The sequence below is a fragment of the Bacillus rossius genome, chromosome 17 (assembly GCF_032445375.1).
Source record: "Bacillus rossius redtenbacheri isolate Brsri chromosome 17, Brsri_v3, whole genome shotgun sequence".
Lineage (NCBI taxonomy): Eukaryota > Metazoa > Arthropoda > Insecta > Phasmatodea > Bacillidae > Bacillus > Bacillus rossius.
The window spans coordinates 17964779-17990252 of record NC_086344.1 but is presented as its reverse complement, the minus strand read 5'-3'; the positions used below and the strand labels follow the sequence as shown (position 1 = coordinate 17990252).

General features: G+C 37.6%; 1 protein-coding gene across 1 annotated transcript; it reads right to left on the bottom strand.

Moving 5' to 3' along the window:
• Positions 1-2014: 2014 nt before the first annotated feature.
• Positions 2015-4114, bottom strand: LOC134540627 (uncharacterized). Its single transcript, XM_063383474.1, has 2 exons — positions 2993-4114; positions 2015-2524 (listed from the first exon to the last, which is right to left on the bottom strand). The coding sequence occupies exons 1-2, from the start codon at positions 4079-4081 to the stop codon at positions 2180-2182; spliced, it is 1434 nt and encodes a 477-aa protein (XP_063239544.1). The 5' UTR covers positions 4082-4114; the 3' UTR covers positions 2015-2179.
• Between the last annotated feature and the right edge of the window lie 21360 nt (positions 4115-25474).

Below are 25474 nucleotides of genomic sequence, written 5' to 3'. Positions count from 1 at the left end.
TTAATAGTCTCTTTTTATTAGGAATATGAACTATTAACGGGGTTAATTGTCTCTAAGATAGACTCCACAGTACCTTGTATACGTGGGCAAATGTTACCAGTTCATTGGCTGTTGACTCAATAGACGTCTCAACTGGGTAGCATGCGATTCGGCCCTTCCTTAGATAATTGTTTCTCCTTGTCCTTAGAGTCCTCCAGATGAACTAAGAGCCAATTGCACATGAGAAACTATTCTGCGAATTTATTCGGTCTCTACGTATTATTTTATCTCCTTGAGAAAAAAAAAAGTAGTTCAAAATTGCCGATTCAAGTCATTTACGACTTAGAATCTCCTAAGTCCCTAAACGAAAGAATGTTGTCACCGAGAGCAACGAAAACCATCACTATAAGGGACCAGACAACTTCCCGTTGTCATTAAATGACAGTCTAGAATGCAAATGTTTGGTGAACTTTTTCGTTGCATCGATGTTTATTTATTATTTTATTAATCGACTTATTTTAAGTGGCGAATTTAAGGCCTGCCGCCTTGTCCACCACTTAACCACAACACTTTGTAGGATTATATGTAAAGGTACAATAAAACAAACATACATAACCAAGCTAACCTAAATAAAATACATTAAACAATAAAATGGTAAACAACTTACAAAATACAATGCAAAATAAATAAACAAAATTAATTATTACAAGTAATGAAAAAATGATTCACGCATATTAAAATTCATGTTACTGATATTAAAACTGATACATTTTCAATAGTAAACACAGGGTAGTAATTAATTTAACAAACAAAAAAGAATTGGTTGTCTGTAAAGTCGGTTTACGGACGATAGTTTAACGTGACAACGTCATAACAATACATTGATGAAATGATTGATCCAAGAAAATGAAATATCATATTCGGCCTGAGACTGAGCGGTAAAAGGTTTTTGGAACCAAACCATTTAGGCATCAAAAATATTATATTCTTTGAGGAAGAATTTTTTTAAAATTTTTCTATGTTTTGTATGATAAAATTTACCTCTGCATATTTTTGTTAATATAATTTAATCATTTTTATTGAATTATCACTATTTTGTATGGGTAAAAAGAAGGAGTGAAATGAAATCTACAATTTAATTAATAAATTTACTTTTATTTGCATTCATTAATTCAAATATATTTATTACTTTTGAAGTGTCGTGCGCGCCATAATTATTTTTACAAGTACAAAAGAAATTTCAGCGACCGGGATTCGATCCATCAACCTTTGGATTAATTACAATTACAATTAATAAGTTGTTTATTCACATGCTCTTTTAGATTTTACAAGTTTGGTACATTTATAATTGACATTCCAGCACACAGTGCTCCTTTGTCAGGGTATGTTTATGAATATTCACAGTAATTGTATTATGTTATAATTTAGTTTACTTGAGTTATAAATAAAAGGAAAATTTTAAAAAACCTTTTGTTAAGTTTTTTTGGAGCCTTTGGCTCAATGTTTCTTCAATGGGATGTTGTCACATATAGGAACGCTTATGATAATGACATTATATACAGACACTTATGATAGGTACATTATTTACAGACGTTTATGATAAGTACATTATTTAAAGATGCTTATGATAAGTACATTATTTACAGAAAAATTTAAAACACATTATTTTCATAGATATTTACAATTTATAATTACTAAAAATATATTTACAAAAATATATTTACAACAACGACACTGTGGTGGGCGATCGTTTACAATCACATCACTGGCACTATGGTTGGTGTCCAGGTTCTTCTGGAAATAAAATTTGCCCAGTCAGAGTGGCCTTCCTGGGTGGTAGTCTGTTATTAATTTATGGGGGTATGGGCGTGTTATTTCGTGAATTCCTATGTTTTGAATGAGTTGTGACGGGTGTTGTGCTGTTTTTCGGAAAAATTTGTTTATGTACTGTGCAGGGTTGGGTCAGTAGAATATTACGCGTAGAAAATAAGTAATCTACATGTATATTCTACTGTAGAGTACGTCATGTAGAATATTGAGATTTATTACATAGTCTACACGTAGAAAATTATGTTTATTAACATCATACAGACTACATATTTACCTGGAAACTAGAATTTGTATGTTTAAAATTACATATTTAATATTCTTTAGTACAATAAAACTAGAGAGTAGGATTGGTTTCCATTTATCAAGTCAGTCAATATTCATCAGATGGGACATCTCGAAGTTTCAGCGTATGGTACACATGCAGCAACTTTTTTGACCTTTCAAATGTAAGCCTGTTTCGTAAGGGGCAGTGGACATACGACCAATTACTAAATGCCCTCTCTAGTTGTGCAGATGAGGCTGGGATATTCAAGAGCTTAATTGCTAGTTTGCTTATTTCTGGATGTTTTCGTTGAGCAAGCCCCCAGAAAGATGATGGATTAACAACACCTTTCTCTCTAAGTAACTGAAAAATACTATGCTCTGTAGAACTCTTGAATTTTGCTAGATCATCCAGTCCTTGCCCATCAAGTTCTTGAAGCAAGAACTCCTCCACCTGCAACAGATTAATTTGTGTGGCTAACTAGAAGCAGTTAAGATTTCAAATGTTAACAACAACAACAAGAAAACAACAACAACAACAACAACATAATTTACAACTGCATTTGGGCTACCGTATTTTCCAGGGTTCACTTTATCTGTCCTCTCTCTTTCCCTCCCTCTACCCTTACTTTTCCTGAATGCTCCAACCCCTAGATTCGTCCCCCAGCTCATTCCACTCTCTCACCATTCTAACCAGCATTGAGTTCTTTCCTCTCTGTTCTCCTTCTCTGCCTATGGATCGTCCAACAATTGCCCCTCCTTCCCTTGTAGTGCCCTCTTACCGATCTGTCTCTTAGCTTCCCCATGATCCCTCTCCATTCAAAACATGGCTATATCCTCACCAATCTCTCCACCCTCCTCCTTTCCTTCAGAGTCTCTCAACCCAGCCCTCCTTAAATTTATTCACTTCCTGGGTACATACCTCATCATGCTGTTCTGCAGAAAACCTCTTCCCTAGGTAGACTGGGTGCAAGAAGTTTGCTGCTAAGCCATATGTGGTAAGTGCTTGCTCACGCCTCTTTTCGACATTTTTTTGGAGTTGGATGTATCCATCTGGCAACCGTAATTGCATCCACTCTTCTGCAGCGTCAGCAATACTGAATTTGCTTTGCTGACACTTATTGATTAACGTACAAACAGGGTCAAACAGCTGGATGCCATCTGAAACTTGCTTCATGAAGTTGTCATCAAACATCAGCTGAAGAGCAGCAGGGTCAATTGATACACCCTGTCCAACCACCTTTTTCATTGCTGGTAGATTTTTCTGCAGACAAAGGAATGCATCTCTATTGCTGCACCATCGTGTTTCACATGCCAGTGTTATCCGGTGTCCACCATATGCAAGGAGACGTACTTCTTGATCAGCTGAAGTGAAAGCTTTTAACAATGTATTTACTCTTGATGCCAGCTGGGGTGGGACAAGCTCTTTTGCAAGAAGATTACCAGTATGTGAATTGCATGTAATGTGCCACAAATCTATTATTTTACCCATTTTCATCATATTGGCAGCATTGTCCGAACATACAGCATATAATTCTGTATTGTAAAGATCACGTGCAGATACAATTGCTTGTGAAACAATATCCTTTAGAGCACTTCCTGTTTCACTCTCTCCCGACAGATCCCAAGCATCAAGAAATCCAATGTCACCTGCTGCATTATGTATCATAGCAGCTATGTTTTTTGTGTTGGCTGCCTCATTCTTCCATCCATCGATGAGCAGAACAGAATGTTCACCAAACTTTAAAGAAGTTCTGCACTCTTCATATTCTGCATCAAGAATGGTTGTTGCAAGTGTTTTTCGAACTGGTGGCCTGTATGACGGTCTTAAAGTCTTGACAAAATTTTTAAAATGATTAGAGTCTACAACACTAAGAGGAATGTTACATCCAAATATAAGTTTCCCCAGTGCACGGTTGGCAATTTCATTCTCTGCTTTTGATATTTTATCAAAAAAAGTCCGGTTCTTATAATCCAAATTTTCTTGTGTCGCGTTTGTGTGTGTTTCCATCAACTTTGGGGGCTCAATACATTTATGTACTCCTTCTGAAACCTCTGGTATGGAATCACCAGGGAGTCGCCTGCAGTGAAAGAGTGTTGGTTTGTGTTTGTGACTGTGGGAATGCCTAGAACTTTGGTTAGTGAATTATATTCATGAGATTTGTACTGTAAGCCACCTGTAGATAAGGATCCTTGGCTTGTAGTTGCAACAATGAAACTCGTAGATTCACTAGGAGTGGAAAGGCCAAATACAGGATCATCATCATCATCATCACTAACTTTGTGTCTTCGTTTAATTGTGTGTGGTTGAACAGATTGTGATGCAGAGGAAACCGCTGTAGAGGTTACATTGCGGCATACATTCCTGAAACAGAAATCAGGTTTGTAAGCTTTGAAAGTAATTTCCAAATGCATTGTACAATGTCCTTATCATGTAAATAAGCACGTTTTGTAGGCAAGCTAATGAATGACCTTAGGTCTCTGTTAACTCTATATTTCTTAATCAATGTATGAATGCATGTTAGAATAAATCTAAATAAATATACATTATATTAATTGTAGGCTACCTGTTATCAAAATGACATAAACCTCAAACAAATACAAATCAAATGTAGTTTGTAATATAATAAAAATTAAGTTGTTATAATTATACCATTAATAGTTTGTTGTTAGAACATCTTGTTTACTTTTTTGGTTATAAACATCATATTAAGTAAACTAAAGATAGATATTAATTATTCACTTGACATAAAATTGTGTTGTAGGCCTAATGATAATCAAGTTTCATAATTATTTATTATATTAACAATACATATGCAGTTAGTGCAATAAGTGCCTAGTTTAGTTCTTGCTTTTTTAGGTTATAAATATCATATTAACTAAGTACTAAAGATCAATAAAATTATTTTCTTACCTGTGTGATTCTAGACGTTTTGCAGCAGTATTTTTTAAAGTTTTCTGACACACAGTACAAAATGCAACACACTTGTTGTTTTCTTTGAGCAACTTAAAACCCAGGTCACTCCACAATGAATGCTTTGGCCTGCCAGCCATTTTGAAACAACTGATGTGTCTCTCCTATGCCCTGATTGGTCTGCATTCAATAGTCTGTTGCTATTATGTGCAATTGTATAAACATAAATTATTCCATTTTAATGAGGTGCATATTTTAACAAACCTCAAGATACATTATTTCACTTAAAATACAATATATTTCTTTGACAATGTTAGGCTTAATTTTCTACATACTCTACGTAAATATTATACATATTCTACATACTATACATTATTTTCTACGTGTATGTAGAAAAATAATATTCTACGTGTAATGACCCAACCCTGGTACTGTGTGATGAGTGTTCTTGGTGAGTCAGTGTTTGCGAGTTCGTGTAGCTGGATGTTGGTGACATGTCTGTATTTACCGAGCGTCGATCTGAGTATTTTGTTAAAACATGTGGTTATTGGGTGGAGCCGGCTGTCGGGAACATGTGCATATATTATTGAGGCATATAGCAAAACAGGTATGATATAGGCCTTGAAGAGGCGAACTCTATCCTGATCTGGTAAGGGACTGGAGGAGAGCGAGTTAAAAGTGCGATAGGCCCGGGCAGTAGCAGATGAGAAGTGCTGTGAGAAGCGCAGTGTGCGATCCAGTGTCACACCAAGGTATTTCCACCACTGCGCCTCCCACGAACAGTGCTGGGGGCAGACGGGGGCTACGTCTGGTGAATACTATGGCTTCTGTTTTGCTAGGGTTGGGAAGGATGCCCCAGGACGCGAAGTAGGTGTTGACTTGGTTGATGGCCGCGGTCAGCCGGGCTTTCATTTGGACGGGATCGTGGTGTGTAACCAACGGCGCGGTATCGTCCGCGTACATCACTATCGTGCATTCGGGGGGTTGTGGGATATCATGGCAGTAAAGTGAGAAAAGCATTGGGGATAGTGTTGAACCCTGATGGACTCCTGCCATGATTTCTCTGTGGGATGAGGTGGACCCTTCCACCCGCACGTTGAACGTACGGCTGTCCAGGAAAGAATGAAGGATGAATCGGAGTGCTGGGTTAAATCCTAAGAAGGCTAGTTTAAGGATAAGGGATTGGTGATTAACTGAATCGAATGCACGACTTAGGTCAAGCAACAGCATGCCGGTATGAACACGTTGGGTGATGTTGAAGGTGATAGTGTCGGTGACGTGAGCTAGGGCGTGTTGGGTTGATAGCGATGCTAATCGCACGGCCACATTAAGAATAATTGTTTCAGATGTTATGTATATAAATTTATAAAAATGTTGTTTTGTGTTGTGGGAGTTTTAAAACGTATGTAGTCCACCATGTTTATTTCTTATAGTGGTAGGCGGGAAATTAAAAATATATTGTCGGCTGCGAATCGGTGGACGATCGTTAAATTACATAATATTATTAATTCAAACGACGAAAGTATGATTTAAAAGTCAATCGAGTGGAAGAGAGATGCAACGCATGCGTACAATGATCATAACAGGACATCCGTAGTGGGACAATGTGCGTTACGGGACACTTTTTCGTGCAGCCGGCGTTCATCGATTTATTAGACGTTGTCACGTCAAAAATGGTGTGTTGTACTTATGTACGCGCGTTAGAAGTTATACTTACTTGGTGCAATAAAGAACTAACTTTAATTTTGCATGCAAATAATTAATGGAAATAAAATCATAAAAGTATTGGAGTGATATTATAAACACGGCTGAAAAGTATAAATTCAATCATATTAAAAAAATTTAAATGAATACTTAGATTTTAATATTAATATAAACTAATGTAAAAAATTATATACAGATAGAGTAATCTAATCATGATACATTTTTAGATAATAATGAAAATAATAATTATTTTAAATGTTAATTGTGATATATTATTTTTAATTATTTATAAATAACAATGCAGTAATTTATAATTCATTTTGAAAAGAAATTATACATCCCGGAACATAACCTCAGTTATATAAATACACTTAAAAAGTTTATAAACACAATTTCTATCACTAATATTCACAATAAATAAAGGTCTTTAATGATATGGGCCAGTATTTATTACTAGCTGCAGTACCCGGCGTTGCCCGGGCTGAAAACAGGGTGAAGGGGAACTTTTTCGAAATCAGATGTAGTTAGTAATTTTCTTCTTAATTTGAATGTCAAGTGTGCAAAATAATTTATATTCCTTTCAGATACCGACAGACGTTGTTCTGCCAGTGTATAGTTATTAACCTGTATATATCTAAAAATTGCAAAGCATTATAGAAAAAAGCTGAAAAATAATAGATTACTAATATTGAAAAGATTCAATTATCTAGCTAATGCTCGCCATACATTCATTGCAATGCCTCATTCAGTTTTGTTTTGTAATATGTTTGAAGTAGTTACACATATAAAAATCATCTATCCATCTCTCTAAATATATATATATATATATATATATATATATATATATATCTTTATATATACATATATACATAAATACCTCCCACTATCTCTATTTATTCTATATATAAATCTCTATATAGCTCTATATATCTATATATCTCTTTAACCCAATTCATTCTCTATACCTCGCTCTATCACAGCTTTTCTCTCTGTCTCTCTCTATATCACTCTATATATATATCACCCTATCTCTGTCTCTCTTTTATATTAAATAAATTGTGGCATGCGTGTGCACTTACACAACAAAAACAGACGAAGTTCCACTATATAATATGAAATAAACACATTTTTTGAAACGATTCATGCTCCAACTATCGCAAAGTAGTTATACCGTCTCAGTAACCTTCATGGGCATGCGCATAACAAATCACCAAAATTTCATCTCAATCGGATGAATGGTATAGGAACGCATACGGTACAAACAAACGAAAATTAAAGACATGACAAACGTATCAAACGATGGTGCGTTTAAAATTCAAGGCTACTAACTCTATCTATTGACGAAGTTAAGAACAAAACTGTTATTAGCGCCTTTATTTTGCTAGCCGCTGCGAGCTCCACTAAGCGGGCTGGTCTCACCAAGGAGAAAAATATGAATTTGCCCGACCTTACTATGTGTATTATCGTGTGGCAGACATAGAGAAATGACACTCACTCACTATTTCTATGTCTATGACCTATGACCAGATTATGAGTACGCTGTAGGCCAAATGTCATCCAGATCCGTTCAGCCGTTCTGGCGTGATTGAGTAACAAACATCCATCCATACATACATCCAAACTTTCACATTTATAATATTAGTGGGATCAATAACTAAAGTATATGATTTAAAAGCACATATATAATTTTTGTTTTTATGTTGCCTTTTTTTATATTGCCTTTTATTCATATGTCACAATTTTGTTGAATGGTGCGCAGGCATCGTAAAAAATTACTGTCATAATTTTTTGCACTATGAGCCTAAAAAAAGTATAACTTCAAAACTTGAAAATAAAACTCATGACAATACATTGGAAACTAAAAACTATTCATCGTTAAACATAAGATTTAAAAATACTTATCTATATCAAACAATTTAAATAACCACACACACACTCACACATACAGAAACTTGTACAAAGCTCATAAAAATAATGATCACGTCCACTTCGAATTCAACTTGTACAAAAATTTTCGTTTGTTGAGATATTTTATAACAGACTTCCTGAAAGATGATCATGACTTTTTTATGCCTAACTGGCTCTTGAAGGCATTCTAAGCGCGCACTGCAACTACAGAGAAAGATTTAGAACAGGCACCTGAGTGATCAACAGGAATTAACAAAGACAGGTTGCTCTTGGAAAGAGTAGCGATATTGTGATGTGAATCTAGAAAGTGAATTCTTTTAACAAGGTATGATGGGTGTTAGAATTAATAACTTTTTCAAAAGAAGTAGTCTGTGTAGTTTTTGTCTTTCGTCTAGTCTTAGCCACGAAACGTGTCGTAGTAAGAAGAAACGTGGTATCGTGTTTTCTTAACTTTAAATAAAACGGATGCATACATTTTTAATTTTCTGCAGTCTGTTTGCCTTTTCATCGGTGAGGTCACAATGATAATAAAAATTGGTTGTCTGTAAAGTCGGTTTACGGACGATAGTTTAACATGACGTCATAACTAAACCTTGATGAAATGATTGCATACTTTTATGAATAAAATTGAATCATTTTTATTTTAATAATAAAAGAATAAATACTTGAAATTATATTGGTAATGAGATTTTTAAAATGCAAGAATAATAAACCTTTATTGCCGAAATTGTTGTTGTAATAAGCAATAAAAACCACATTTCTTCACTTCACTTTATAAACAGTCGACGAAACAGTTCACGTGTCGTTGATAGATAGCGTGATTTGTTCGGTTCGCGTCCGTCACCGTAGATAGCAGCACTGTAGGGGAATAATATTATTTCGTTTTTATAATACGATTTTATAACAAATACGCATCCCAAATACACCAATCTTATTTTGTAATGTGTTACAATATTTTTTAAAACATTGTGCAAAAGATCCCGGGTGTAATTAGAATTATTATGTGTAACTGTAAAACACCATTGTTCGTTAAAAACGTATTTGAATATTCAACATTACTTTTAAATAACCGTACAGATTGTGCTGAAAATCGGTGGGCGATCGTTAAATTAACCCTACAGTGCATAATGTATCATGAGTGATACATGAAATAAAAAGCTTCGTTCATATTTATTTTGGCGTTTGTAAGTCGCACTGCATACTGTATCATCGGAGATACATACTGTTCATTCACGCAGTTGCGTGTTTCCACGCTAGATGGCAGCATGTATTCTACATCGAAACGGAACAGTAGAGACTCCCGATTTTGGATCAAAGTATGAAATCGCAATTTCGCCTGATGTGTTTGAAATAGTTAATAATAAATTTATGCTATAAAAAAATTATTTCATCATCGTATTATATTTAAGTTTTTTACTGTTACTTACATTTACACCGACAACAACTACATATTTTACATAAACACGAAAATGTGTTTGTATCTCAGGTGATACAACATGCAGTTATTTTAGATGGCACTACTGCGGCTAATATAGGTGATTGCTGTTATTGTTTTGACTTGTTAGAATATTGTTGGAGCTGTTTGAGTGGAAAAAATTATGAATTGTTTTAGTAATTATTTTATAGTTTACAAATAATATTAACTGTCAGATTAATTTTATGAAAAATAAGCAAATATGTCGATATATTATGTTGACAAAGGTAGTAAAAGGAAGATATCAAATGAAGAGTTTCAGCAGCTTATTACACAGTTTCCTTCGGACAGTGAGGACGATTTTGAAGACAGCAGTGACATTGATGAAGTGAATATAGGTGGAAGAGTTGTAGAAACTTTAAAAAAAGACCACGGTAATAATGCAAGTGTTTCAGAATTAGAAAATCGTAATTTGTGTAAAGTGAATTTGCCTTCGACTTCGTCTTGTTCTATCCATCATTTAACAGAAAGACCAGCTTCTGTTCCAACAACTCTGGCAGTGGGCACAACAGATTCTCTTACAGCAATGGTGAGTACTGATTTTCAAGATACTCTTGCAGTACTTGATGATGAAGTTTTGGACCTCAATTTGCCGGTTACATCTAATGCAGGACTTCCTAGTATGTTTAGCGACTGTAACCCAGAAAGTAAACCAAATCAGCCAGCATCAAGTGTGTCGACTGTAAAAAATGCAAGGCATTCTTCTAACGAGGCAAAAAGTAAAGGAAAAAAGAGGAAATCGTGTGAAAGTGATTCAAATAACTCTGTGTTACCCGGTTCGAGTCCAGACAACATCAGTGATTACAAAAGAATTGTGTGGAGACAAAAAGAATTGTCTTTATCTTTACAGCAAAAAGAGTTTACTGGGACCAGCTCCCTTCCATCCAATGTTACTGATCTTGAGACGCCATACGAATTTTTCAAGTACTTTTTCACTGATGAGCTTATTGGAAAGATAGTTTCAGAAACAAATTTGTATAGTGCTACAAAAGATGTCAACCGCCCAATAAACGTTTCAAAGGATGAAGTTTCTCGGTGGTTAGGCATTGTTATCCTAACTTCTGTCATCACATTACCTAACATTAGGATGTATTGGAATGACACAGTGGGAGTTCAGATTATAAAGGACACAATGACACTGAATGAATTTGAAAAAATTCGATCTAATCTACACTTCAACAGCAATGCAGCTCAAATCACTGATCGCCAATCAGAGGGTTATGACAGTTTACACAAAATAAGACCAATTGTTGATCACCTTGGGGAACGATTTCTGTCAGTTCCATTTGAGGAATGCTTGTCAGTAGATGAGCAAATATGTGCTACTAAGGCACGACATCACTTGAAGCAATATATGCCTGCCAAACCCCACAAGTGGGGGTACAAGTTGTTTTTCCTATGTGGTATGTCTGGTTATGGATATAAATTTGAAGTGTATACGGGGAACGAAAATGATGCTGCCAAAAGATTGCCGGAAGAGCCTGACCTTGGAGCTAGTAGTAATGTGGTTGTCCGCTTGTGTAGGGAGGTCCCACGTCATGTCAACCACAAAGTTTATTGTGACAATTATTTCACCTCCTTGCCACTTGTCACACACTTAGCCAAAGAAGGGATACAGAGTCTCGGTACCATCCGAAGAAACAGGGTGCCAAATTGCAAGTTGTCATCAGATGACCATATGAAGAAAGTTCCCAGAGGAACAACTGAGGAGTACGTTGGGAACATTGATGGTGTAGATGTGTCAAATGTAGGCTGGAAAGATAACAAAACTGTAGTTCTTTTGTCCACATTTGCAGGATCCCAGCCTGTACATACTGTTGAAAGGTATGACCGAAAATTGAAAACAAATGTGAAAGTAAGTTGCCCTGACATCATTGTTCAGTATAACAAACATATGGGAGGGGTGGATCTACTCGACGGAATCTTGGGCCGATACAAAATCATCATGAGGTCAAAAAAGTGGTATTTTCGGTTGTTTTACCATTTGATTGACTTGTGTTTGATCAATGCATGGCTACTTTATCGCAGAGTATTGGCAAGCAGAGGAGAAGACACAGGGTACATGAAACTGGCAGAATTTCGCATCCAAACAGCAGTCACATTATGTAAAATTGGAAAAGTCACCATGCCACAGAGGAGAGGAAGGCCCAGCATTGCACAATGCTATGAAATGAAGAAAAAGAAAGGTCCAAGTACTGTGATCCCACCTACAAATATTCGGCATGACCAATATGGACATTTACCAGAGTGGACTCCCACAAGACAGCGATGCAAATTACCTACTTGCCACTCTCTAACTTTTGTAATTTGCACGAAATGTAAAGTTCATGTTTGCTTCTGCAAAGAAAGAAATTGCTTTCATAATTTTCATACAAACTAATGTTTATAAGGATTATTTGTTTCCACATTATTTGCCTGGTATTGCAATCATATTCATAAATTGCAGTGCTATTTGATTTATATTTTGCGTAGTAACAACACTCACATGACATTTTACAAGTCTGTTGTATTGTTGCAAACAGATTGTTTGACTATTCTGTACTAGTTATTTGTAATATGAGTCTTGTGTATAGCATTGTAGCCTAATTAGTGTGATGTTTTATTGTAATTTGTTTGATCAAAGTACATATCGTTCAAACATTGCAGTCATATTCACAGTGTGATGGGATTTTAAATTTTTCATATGTCAGTGACAACAATCATTTGACTTTAGAAAAATCAGTGGTATTGTTGGAAACAGACCTACAACTACACGTTTATGTGTGTTTGTAATATGTATTTGTTGTATGCTGTACTTGAAGTATGTAAAATAGTATGATTTTCTATTAAAATACATCTGACTGGTACATAGCCCTATTGTTCCTGCATTCACAGTCCAGGATTATTTATTTTTTTCGCATTGTTATCTCTCAGTGACAACGATCATTTGACTGTACAATGAGTTGAGCCAATGTGTGAAAGAGGTTTCTCAATTTATTGCCAATATCTTATTGCTCTATGTAGGCTGTAAGTATCTGTATGCATTGTACCATAAGATTTTTGGCTTAATGTGTCACTACTAGTGTTTATGCATAATGTATCATGTATGATACAAACCATTTTTTTATTAAAAAAAACTAAAGTTTGTAACCAATATTTTTTAAAATATTTTTCTGATGATAAATAAACATAAATTTACTTTAGAAAATTTTTTCAATTGAATTTAAAATGTCATGCACTGTAGGGTTAAATAATATTAATAATTCAAACGACGAAAATATGATTGAAAGGTCAAATCGATGGTTGTTTCAATCGAGTGACAGAGATATTCCACGCATGCGTACAATGAGCATAACAGGACACATCCGTAGTGGGACAATGTGCGTTACGGGACACTTTTTCGTTTGTGCAGCCGGCGTTCATCGATTTATTAGACGTTGTCACGTCAACAAGGAAATATAAGTGGCTAAACCAGGTATTTTTTAATTTGTTAAGGAAGGAAAATTTGGAAAAGGTTTAAAGAGTGCAGCGTAGCTAGTGCTTTCCTGCTTATATTCACAATATGTTCGGACCAGTCCAATGCGTGGTGGAATGTGAGGCCCAAATATTAAATGGTGTGCTTGTACTCTATTTGAACATAATTTACGGTAAGTTTTGGAAGTTATGCAGGTATAAAATCAAGTAAAGACTTGCCAGCACCAAACACACTAGCTTGTGATTTATAAGAATGAATTTGAAGCCCGATATCAGTCGCCCAATTAACGACATCTTCAAGGTCATTTTAAATAGTGCAACATTGTTAACAGTTTTCGAAAGAGGGAACGATGAATATATTTGAAGATCGTCGCCATATAAATAGTTCTGAATGTTTTCAAGCGAATTAGTGATTTATGAACAGAGGAAATATAACAGGTCCAAGCACCGATTCTTGTGGTTCTTCAGCTATGACTTTGGACCAGTCAGATGTTGACCGAAAATATTCGCGGATACTTTTTGGTGATACGCTGAAATTCAAAAGATTATACCTTTGTGCTGCTTCTGCTATTGGTTCACCGCTAACCAGGGACCAATTAGAGAACCTCAAACAAATAAGTATCAGTTCACCAGCTACCCAGTTGAGACGCGACACAAGTCAGCAGTCGATGAACAGGTGATTGCCAGAGTGCGCAGAGGATTGTGAAGAGTGTCCTGGAGGACATTGACCATGCGGGTATTTCCTGTCCCTAGATATTAGACACGTAATTAAGAACTAGGAACCAATGAAAACCCTTCTAACTTTGGAGGAATCATTAGCAACCTCGAGAGAAGTTGAAAGATGACAGCAGTAAAAGAACACAAGAAATGGACTTGATTACGCACACGTTTGTGGAGAAGAGCCTGACACCAGAAACTGAGGCAGATGTCGCAGGGAAAACACGTCATCAGTAAGGGACAGATAATTTTGTGGTTTTAATTACCTCTAGGATAGACTCCACGAGTGAGACCTGTTAACTGGGAGGCGTATGATTGGATACTTATTTTATTAAACGTTTTTCCATCGGTTCGGAGTCCTTCAAAGGAAACTGTGGGTCCTATCACAGTAGAAGCATGAAAGTGGATGAGTTTGGATACTATCCAATTGCGAAATGAACCCACGAAATTTTTTCTGTCTCTAGTCATCAAACGTGGTGACAGATATACTAAGTTGGCAACTGTGATTCGATCACGAAGAAAGTTGGCTAACCTGTTCACGCGTGGTAGTTCAGGTGAAACTACCCCCTTCCACCCTCTACGACGACAATTCGACTCTCGGACACGAACAAAAGTGCTCCGGGAATCAATATGGCCGATGTACTCCCGGGGGCTATAGGGTAGTTCCACCCCCCACTTCCTTTCCTCTTTTTATCTCCAGACATCAGACTTCCTTTAAAAACCTCGCCCCTCAGCGGCGCGACGGAGGCGATGTACAGCCGAAGAGGGAGAGCAAGATAAAAAAAAAAGAGGAAGGCGTGACAAGAGGAATAGGATCGCGACTTCTCGTTTAACGCGATTACATTCTCTTCCCCGTCCCCCCACCCTTTTCCTAAACCCCTCTTTACTAGGTGGGAAAGGGGGTTGTTCGTATAGTTTCCCCAGCACTGAAAATAAATTTTCCTGTACTTTTATAAAAGATTACTTTGAAACCCGTTGCCAAAAATTAGTTTTTAATACGACAAGACAGATATTGTAACTTCGTACAGCAAATGTCTAAATTAAAGTTATTTTTTGCGTATATGAAATACGTTTTTCGAGATAATACTGAGAATTTCTTTAAAAAAATTGGCGCCTTATTTTATACTTTGAATGGTGTTTCAGTCAAGCATTATTTTTTAAATCGTAGAAAACACAATAGAATTTCAGTAATTTGACTATATTTTGTTGTATCACGCTTATTATATACGCAGTAATACTGGAAACCTATTCAAGGAACGGTTTGCAAATAACTTTAACTATTGGAGGTACTGGGACAACACAAAGTATAAATGCCCAGGTAAGAATCCGAACCCATTATTACTTAGAATACTTTTTTGTAGTTATACAGTTGTTTTCATGTAAATGTACAAACTTACATATATCAGTAATTTTACATAAATTATTTCACAAAAAAAAGTGCGCATCACGGGAACCTGCTCTCGCTGTATTCAAGGCCCCGGTAACTATGACACTGGATACCATAACTATCGTTCGTACCACTGAAGTGAGTTCAAATACTATGGTTAGAGATGAAGATACTACTATGTAAAAACCGATCCGAAAACTGGTTCCTGGTTGAGGAGCGCGAGGAGCAAACCACCATCTTGATTGTGATGTCACGGCGGCCATCTTGGATGACCGTGACCTTTTACCTTGAACTAGACCCGGTGGTTATTTTGGATCCGCCATTTGGTTTTTCCTGCTATCTTGGACCCGCTAGTTTGAATTATAGAACTTTCCGCCATTTGGAATTATGAAGTCATAGTTGCAATTTTCGTTATGTCCATCATCTTAAAAATCCGTAATTATTAACAAATTTAAAAAGATTATAAAAAGGTTCTCGGTTCGAGCCCGGCGAGGAAAATCGATTAAAAATGGCGATGGATCCTCCCTTCACGAAAGCCACCGACAAACTCACCTCCCACCACTAATGTCAAGGCAGATATTACATCAGCCAGTATGACACCATGGTGGCAATCTTGTTTTCGTTGGCTGAAGATCACTGTCGACATATTGTTTTCGTCTGCTAGATGGCGCCACCACCATATTATTATAATTTTTACACGCTAGAGTGCAGTATTCATTTTTTGCCAGGGCGCCTGCCATCTTGGTCGTCATCTTGAAATTCTGTAATTTTTAAGCTAGATATTCGGGAAAAATTCCCAAATTCATAAAATAAAATATTAAAAATAATCATTGATTTAATCACCTCAGTTTTATCCTTAACTGATCAAGAAAATAATTAAAATTATCAAAAAATTACAGGCTCTAGAAATAAAACACCACAAATTCAAATTAAATATTTATTACATAATTTCTGCAAGAACAAAAAGGAAATTACTAGCGTTTCTCGATATAAACATTTTTCTTAGAGTAAGTAGCGAGACCTTTGCATGTATTGACATGTCTTTTCAGAGCAAGTTCTACATCACAGTTGATTACCACATTTTTCACACAGCACAGAGTTCCCAATTTCATTGAAAAGACAGTGATATATTTCATGATGCTTCGCAAGTCTTATGCATACAACAAATATCTTGCCACAGAGTATACAGTTTGATTATGATGAATGTTTAATCGTTCCGTCACAATTCCTGATGAGTATTTTCAGGTTTCCGTAATGTATAAACTGGCTACAACACCTGTTGCACTGATATTTAAAGTGTTCAGAGTTACATTTACAATTGTGCATCAGGTCATCACAAATTTTCAAGTTTTTGATGTTGTCACAGTACACACAAGTGGGTGTTGGAACACCGCCCGTTGCTGCTTCCTTTATCGATGTCACTAGCACTGTTTACATTGGGATCTGCGTCGTCATCAGTGTTGCTGCAGTCAGAGTCCCCGATGTTGATGAAGGAGTTGATGTTACCAGTGTTGTAGGTGATAGGTCAGACTGGGCTGAGAGCCACCAATCCATGCCGGTACATATGTCATAGAGTTACGCGCTAAAGATGGTAAAGATGCCTTCCAGGTCTTCAACTTTCAAGTCCAAGTAACACTGTCGAGTAACTGTCCTCTTTCTTCCACGAACAAAGGCGAACTGAGGGTCATACCCAAGGCAATATAGTTATATATTTGTACGCAACAGTCATGTGACACTGAAGAGCTAACAATATTTCAGTTTCTTCCTTTACCATTTTGGGAATGGACTGCCATAAAGTCGTGACGTCGCTATAACACACAACACCGTTCGCACTGTGACAAATTTAACAAAATGTTTATTGGACAGTTCCAGTCTTCATGCCGTTTAGCATACTGCGCTAGCATATAGGTTCTGCCACAATATTTGCAAAAAGGTTCTTCCTTGCGCTTAACTAACCCAGTACAGATTTCATAATGTCGATGTAAGCTGTCTTCATGGTTAAATACTTTGTTGCATTTAATGCATTGAAACAGTGTTCCATGCAATGCAGTACATTATTTGGACCCACGCTTCTTTCGTAACTGCGAGCATTTTAAGGTTTAGTAAATGACGTACCACAGTATTGCACTGGAGCGATGAATGTCTGTCGTTGTTTGAAGTTTCTGAAGATGCTAGTGAAACTCAGCCGATGGAACAGCACAAGTCGATACCTCCTCTGCAGTTGGCGACACCGATGCCTTCGAGATCTCGGTTGCAATCGGCGTGGCTACCATCGGGATCTCTCCTGCCGTCATCGACGCTGCCATCAGGGTCCCCGATGTCGATGGTGGACCGTCCGTCCAGGCCAACGTTACAGATGCCATCGACTTCTCGAGAATAGCGGAATTATGCACCAAAATAGTCAAACAAGACCGTGGTCAAAGGTAGACTGAGGGCCCTGTCGTCTGGACCTCACTTATATACACGCGGCTGCTGGTATAATACGTGAGTATAATTAATAACTTTTTAAAATTAATTTTTAATTTGTTAAACTCATTTACCTTAAAAATCTATAAATAAAAAAAACACAATTTCGAGTTTTACAAATTTATTTAGAAAAATACACAAATATATAATAGGTAAAGGCATTAAGCATTTTCATAAGCAAAGACTTTAATGCTGCATGGACTGCCTTGTCGGCTATCGGTGCTGTCTCTTCGAATCCGGTTGCAACTTGTTCGCTGGTCTTATGCTCAGGAAAAGTCTCGGGTTTAGGAACACAGGCCATATTTGGCGAAAAATGCTTCGGTGAGACATGGGCCAAGACGTCTGCGACCACGGCTGCACCTGGGCATTGCCTCGGTGAATGATGAAACAGGATCACTGACTGAACTACAACGAGACAATCAACATTTGGGCAACTGCGTAGATACATCGCAGGTCGCAACAGGATGAGACATGTCCCAGTTTGGTGTTGCATTTACCGACGAGGCGACTACTTCCTCGATGCTGTATGAAAGGAAATGTGTGGTCTCGTGTGATAGACGGCACCGTTTCCAGGATGGCAGCAATATAGCAGCTGCTGTGTTGGTTCGTAGGACACAGACAATTGAGAAAACTGCCAGTGATGAGCGCATCCATCACAAGTTTCTGTATATGTGTGCAGTAGATGTACACGAAACTGCTGAAGCTAGGTCTTACGCTCACGTACACATTTGCAGGATGAAATGAAAACATCTTCTTGCAGATCGGACGGCAACTGAAGACACGAACTGCTGCATGTCTTTTATATGTGGAGTCTCTACTCACACTGCGAGTGCCATTTCCGCATTAGCTGTACGTTTTTACAGGCACCTACCCGTTCAAACTTGTGGTGTGGCTGCATGCCATACTTTGCACTAAGCTTGCACAGGGAAAGACAGTCGTAGTTGGTTTACAGGTATACAGTTTCGGTCGCTCCATAGCTGATAGTGAATTAAAGGTGCTAATAATGGTTTAGCTTAGAACTTCGTCAATACATGGGTTGCCCTGAATTTGTAACGCACTATCGTTTGGAGCATCTGTTACATCTTGCCTAGGGATTACATGTCTTCCCAAAAATTGAAGCTGGGTAATATATTAATAACATTCCTTATCGAAGATCAGTTTAAAGTCGGGGTTCAGTATTTTCTCAAGTAGTCTTTATTTTAATGGGAGCCATTTTATTATATAGTTAAATATTTTGGTAGCTGCTCCAGCAGAAAATTATAGCCGCGGATGCGGAAACTACGTGTGATTAACGTTAAGTAATGTAGTTAAAAATACAATTAGCATATCCCGCTGGACATTTTTTTTTAAATTCTAAGTTAAATTTCGTATGTGAGTTTCATATTTTAAGAGTATTTGTAACATGAGAACACATGAATTTTTTCGTTAACGAGGTTAGATATTTTTCACATCTTTGGCGAATACTGAAATACTAGCTAACATTTTTTTTCTTTATACCGTGATGACAAATTATGAATTGAATTGCTCAGCCTTTGTTGCAAAATATTGCGTTTCAAGACCATCAATCATCCCCAAATTTCATCGGCAAAGTTTTGCGAACAAACCAAATACACGAGACCATTTTCAACGTCCATAAAGTTAATGCTGTAGATAGTTCAGCCGCAATTTTTCTAGCCTAGAACTCTTTTCCAGCTATCGTACTCCGGAATTTCAAAACCGCTTATTTTTAGTCGATTCTTGCGTCGTCTCCCCATGAAAATTGCAACAGTTTCTTTTCAAGCTATTTTTTTATTATTTTTTCCGGGCAGCATTTGTCCCGTGCTTTCCCCCAAAACTCGTCTATTTTTCTTTCCGCGTCGGCAGCTTTATCTCCGGACATGATTACGTTCTTGCGTCCATCTTCTTTCCCCACTCCCCCCACCCTCTTTTATCATTTTGACCCATCGCTAATACCTACTGAGCGACTTCGTCCATAAATGTAACTTCCAAGCTCGAAGCAAGTTTCAGTTTATGGAATATGAGCCAGATTGCATATCTAGTCACTATAATATGAGTAGTAACTAGAGTGTACATACCTATAAGCAAAATTTATAGTTTGAAGTTTATAGAAAATGAGACCGATTAAGTTTAATAAGTCTAAAATATGAGCCATATAAGTTGAAATCAGTCTTTTGAATATGAGCAGAATATAGTGCATAGAATATCTGGAATATAAACTAGATTAAGTAGTAACAGTTTAAATACTCTTAGCCAGATTCAGCGTGCGCAGTTGATAGAATATGAGCTGAGGTTAGTGTTTACAACTCTGAAATATAAACTAGATATAACATTTTCCATCTATATAACATGAGCCAGATTAAGTATAAATAGTTTTTTATATGAGCCGGATCCAACATGTACAGTCTCTCAAATGTACACTATATTAAGCGCGTGCAGTCTATAGAATATCAGCTGGAGCTAGCATGTACAGACTCTAGAATATGAGCCAGATTAAGCACGTGCAGTCTCTAGAATATGAGCAGTAACTAGCTTGCTCAATCCCTCGAATATGATCCAGATTAAGAGTTTGCAGTTTCTAATATATGTGCAGGATTCAGCGCATGCAGTCTCTAGAATATGAGCCGGAGCCAGAGTGTACAGTCACTTGAATATGAACCACATTATGCACTTTCAGTTTAAAGGATATCTCCCAGGTTAATTGGTTGCAGTATCTAGAATATGAGTCCAAATCAGTGCGTTAGAGCTCTAGAAAATAATTCGGAGATAGCGTGTACTATCGCTCGAACATTAGCTAGATGCATCATTTGCAGTTTGTAGAATATGAGCCAGAATTAGCGCCAGCAAGCTCAATGAGTCATCCTTCTACTTCTCAGATGCTCTTGCGAAGAGACTCTCCAACTTGAGACAAATGTCTCGTCAGGCACTTCGTTTATTTTATATTTCGATTAATTTGCTTGCTTGCAAATAAAGCACTTCTTTTTGAAGTGAAAACTTCTTAAGCCGCGTTGAGCGTTTTATGGTAGGGGCAAAACTTATGGGTTCGCGTCACCGACATGCTAGTGACGTGTTGCGCCAGACTGGCAACGCGCACTGGCCTGTGTACATGTATACGCATATATACACTAATACATTGTACATACTCGACTGTATCATGTGCGTGTTGGACTCTTTTTTGGATGGGTAAAATCTTGTGAGTTCGTATCACTGACATGATGTAGTAGCAGTAAGTGAAGTTAATTTGACCATGTGAATACATGACCTAGGTCTGACATCACTGACAAATCATAGCTAGGTAATGAATTTTTACGTTAGTTTTACATGCCACTGACATCTGTTGCGACTAAAAACATATGTAAGGATAAATGATATCATGCTGACATCGTACTGATATAATACCAAAATCATTTTCTTACGTACATTTGACGTAGAAATGATGTCAGATTACATATTTAAAAACAAAGTTTTAAGTTTTCACTTCTGCTGACATTTCCCATGACATGCTGGAACGTACGTGAGAAGTTTTGTCTTATTTCCTGCGTCAGACATAAGGAATTGGTTTCGTCATGCCTAGAGCGATAACTATTTACAGTGGCTGGGCTGTCAAACGGCCTGTAGAACTATAAATGTATGAAACGTATCTTTGAGGTGTCTGAATACAGACAGAGTAGTATATAATAGGGCATACTGGCGCACGGCTTCTGGCTGTGGTGTCTGTGGTGTTGACCGCCATATTGGATTGTGACGTCACGGCGGCCATCTTGGATGGATGTGACCTTGACCTTTGACCTTGACCTTGACCCCGGCGGCCATTTTAGATCCGCCATCTTGGATCCGCCATTTTGGATGACGTCATTGTGTGTTCTCGAAAATTCCGGCGATGTGTTTTCCGCCATATTGGATGATGACGTCACCGTTGCAATTTCCGTTACGGCCGCCATCTTTAACTTTTTTTATTTATTATCCGATTTTAATGAAATTTTTTTAAAAAAATATAAAAAATTAATTTAATAAAATTTTAATAAAATATTTATAAAAATTATACTTTTACGACACGGAGTTTGGAGTCCTCGGTTCGAACCCGGTGAGGGCAAAAAAAAATTAAAAATGGCGACAGACTCCTTCCTCAATGGTGGGTACTAGCAGACTGACTCCCACCACTTTTTTTAAAGCATATATATCGTCACCTAGTATGACGTCATGTCCGCCATCTTGTCTTCGATGCTGGAGACCACCATCTTGTTTTCGGCCGCTAGAGTACGCTGACGCCATGTTAGTTTAACTCTTACCCGCTAGAGTGCAGTAATCATTTATTACTAAGGTACCCGCCATCTTGAAATTTGGCCGCCATCTTGAAAATCCGTAATTATTTAGCTAGAAATTCGGGAAAAGTTCCAAAATTCATTAAATAAATCACTCATTAACTTACATATTGATTCGATGGATTCCTGTCCTCGGTTCGATACCCGATCGATGCAATAATGTTTAATTTTATGTAAAAAATAATAATTTCAATAAACCATGTTCAAAATTCATTAAATAAATTTGTAATCTATATACTGATTGATTAGATCGACTAAGGTCCTTGGTTTGATCCCAGGATGATACAAAACAACTTTAATTTTAAAAAAGTACCACTAAAGTGTAAGGTTTGAGAAAATAAAAACACCGCAAGTTCTATTAAAAAAAATTTTATTACATACATACTACACTAATACAAGTACAAAAAAAAATACACAGACAAATTACTAAAGCCTTGTGGATTTCTCGACGTCTGCATCTGCCACCCACGAATTGAAGCGAGGTGGAAAGCCCCACCACTTGACGTAGGACAGTCCATTTCTTCGTTTTATAATCTTCTCCACCAAGTACGTATCGGGATACAACGTAGGCTGAATCTCTTCGGCATAGAAGCCGCCACGGATAGGTTTGTGGTCCAAATCTTCGAGGTAGTAGGTCCTAGGCTCTGATTCACGAACATGTGTCACACGGAAAAGTTCGGGACTCCAGTTCGCAGTGAAACCTTTCTCGAAGATACCTTTCTGCTTGGAGATTCGCACAATGTCACCGACGTTATCTTTACGCTTTCGTGGATCTTTCTTCTTCATGTTGGAAAACACTGTTTGAAGCAGGCGATTATTCTTTACGTCCTTTGGCTTCATTTTCGTGGTAGAATGCACCGCGGAATTATACTCGTTTATTAGTTTTGGCAAGATGTCAAGCCACTTGTAATTTCCGTTAGCCGTGAACTGCCGCCACATCTTGGAACGCAAAGTTCTGTTAAACCTTTCGACAACGGAGGCTTTGACGTTACTAAATGTAGAGTAGTGTTTGATGCCATACTTCTTCATCAAAGCCTTGAAGGTCGCATTGTAGAATTCTTTCCCGAGGTCCGTTTGCAGGTGCGACGGTACACGTCCATCACGCAAAATATTGTTCATGGCCTTGGCTACGTCAGTTGCAGTCTTTGATTTGACAGGTCTAGCCCAAGCGAACTTGCTATAAACATCGATGACTGTCAACATGTACTTGAAACCTTTATTCAATCGGGAATACGGTATCATCTCAACAAGGTCCGCCTGGAATAAATCATCAATTCCACGAACTATGACTTTGCGACGAAGGTATTTCCGTCTAGCAGGAGCATGAAGTTCGCGAGCGATTCCGGTTCGACTCATTGTATGTAGCCGGCTTCCTTCAGTTCTTCAAGTATGGAGACTATTTCGTTGATGTGCGAATAGTTTCCTACACTAAGCGATGCATGTAGAATTCTAAGGCGATCAACTAATTCATTAGGGTCGTCCCAATATACATAGTCAAATGTCTGACCACTTTCTAGCTTTTTTAAACCTTCGCCATGTATTGTTAGTTCACTGAAGAGATTAGCGAGAATGTCGATTTTTTCATGATCTACGTCTTTATATACACCACTATCTGGATCGTTATCGCGAAAATGTGCATTGGTTAGCTCTAGCAGTTTTTTGTACTCTTGTAAGTCGTTGTGAGAATATCCTTTAGGCTCCCTGCGAAACAGCAATTCGTACAGACCCGGAGTCCCGCGCGTTTTGAACTCTGCTACGCGCACGATATTTCCTGGTAGAAAGTCTATTTCTTTAGCACCGAGGAACCATTTATTATGTTTTCTGTACACTCCGTAGGTCGTGTCATTATTCCGGCTCGTAAACGATATCAGGTATGGTCGGACCATTGCATTAACTTGATGTCCCTTTTTCGGTATTTTTTTCTTGTGCATGGACTCTGTACTTGTTAAGTCCTCTTCTTCTCGATCTGGTTCATACTTTCTCTTCTTTACAGTCGGCATTTCATCTTCAACTTCTGTCTTCACAATGAAGGCTGGTTCTTCCTTGTTTTTAAGTTCGTCGAGGCGACTAGTGATTGGTTTAAATATCTCCTCATTTTCCATCTCACGTGCAAGTCTGGTTCGTCTAGCAAGTAAATATTTTTCGCGAACAGACTGTATAGCTCGATGAAGGTCACTGGCCAGGTCCGACATTGTACTGGCTGAAAACTTATTGCAAGACCTCCTTTTATACTTTTCTATTCGTTCGCAGAAACTTCTTTCTTGTGTTTGGCCAAATCTGAATTTGTTGACGATTGAGATAGTGATGCTTTCAGACTACTTTGAAAAGTCCTCAGATCGTCCCGTCTTTGTGCATTCGAAACTTCAATCATGTCGCGAATGCGAGAATCCGAAGCTTCCACGCGCTGGTCTATGGCTACGAGGTACTCAAGTAATTCCTTTTTCACCCCGTCTATTTTTTGAGCCAGTAGCGAAATGTATTTGCGGATAACTTCGTCATGAGACTTGAGAGCAGTACGTAAGTCTCGACTGCTACGACCGAATTTCGAAATGCTATGACTCATGTTTGGTGATAAACTGATCGAAACCTCGTCTGTACCTTCCCTTATATAGAGGCCAGTCTTTGACTATAACTAGGAATCCGTGTTCTTCTTTCCAACACAAGGAGCACATGTCTTTGAATTCCTGGAATGTCATGTCGGTGTTTACGTGATCATCATAAGCGTGGCGTAAATTAAGTTCGTCCATGCGAAACAAAACTATGACATTTGCGTTGTCTCGTAGGAGATGTTTTGGAATACGACTGTACGTCTGACACAGGTAAACGCAGTCTACCTTGGCGTGTCTGCCCATGGAAAAGTACTCTTGTATTATGCCTTGTTTCTCGCACATTACATCGTCGAAAACAAACACGGAATTGGCTTTTGCTTCGCTTGGAGGTACAACATCGGTATTATCGCTAAACGGAAAATACTCCAGACCATCCACAGATCGTAGAACAGTTGCTAGGCGCTGGTACTTTGGCTGTTGCAACGACTTGGAATACAAGTAAACGTTCTCGAA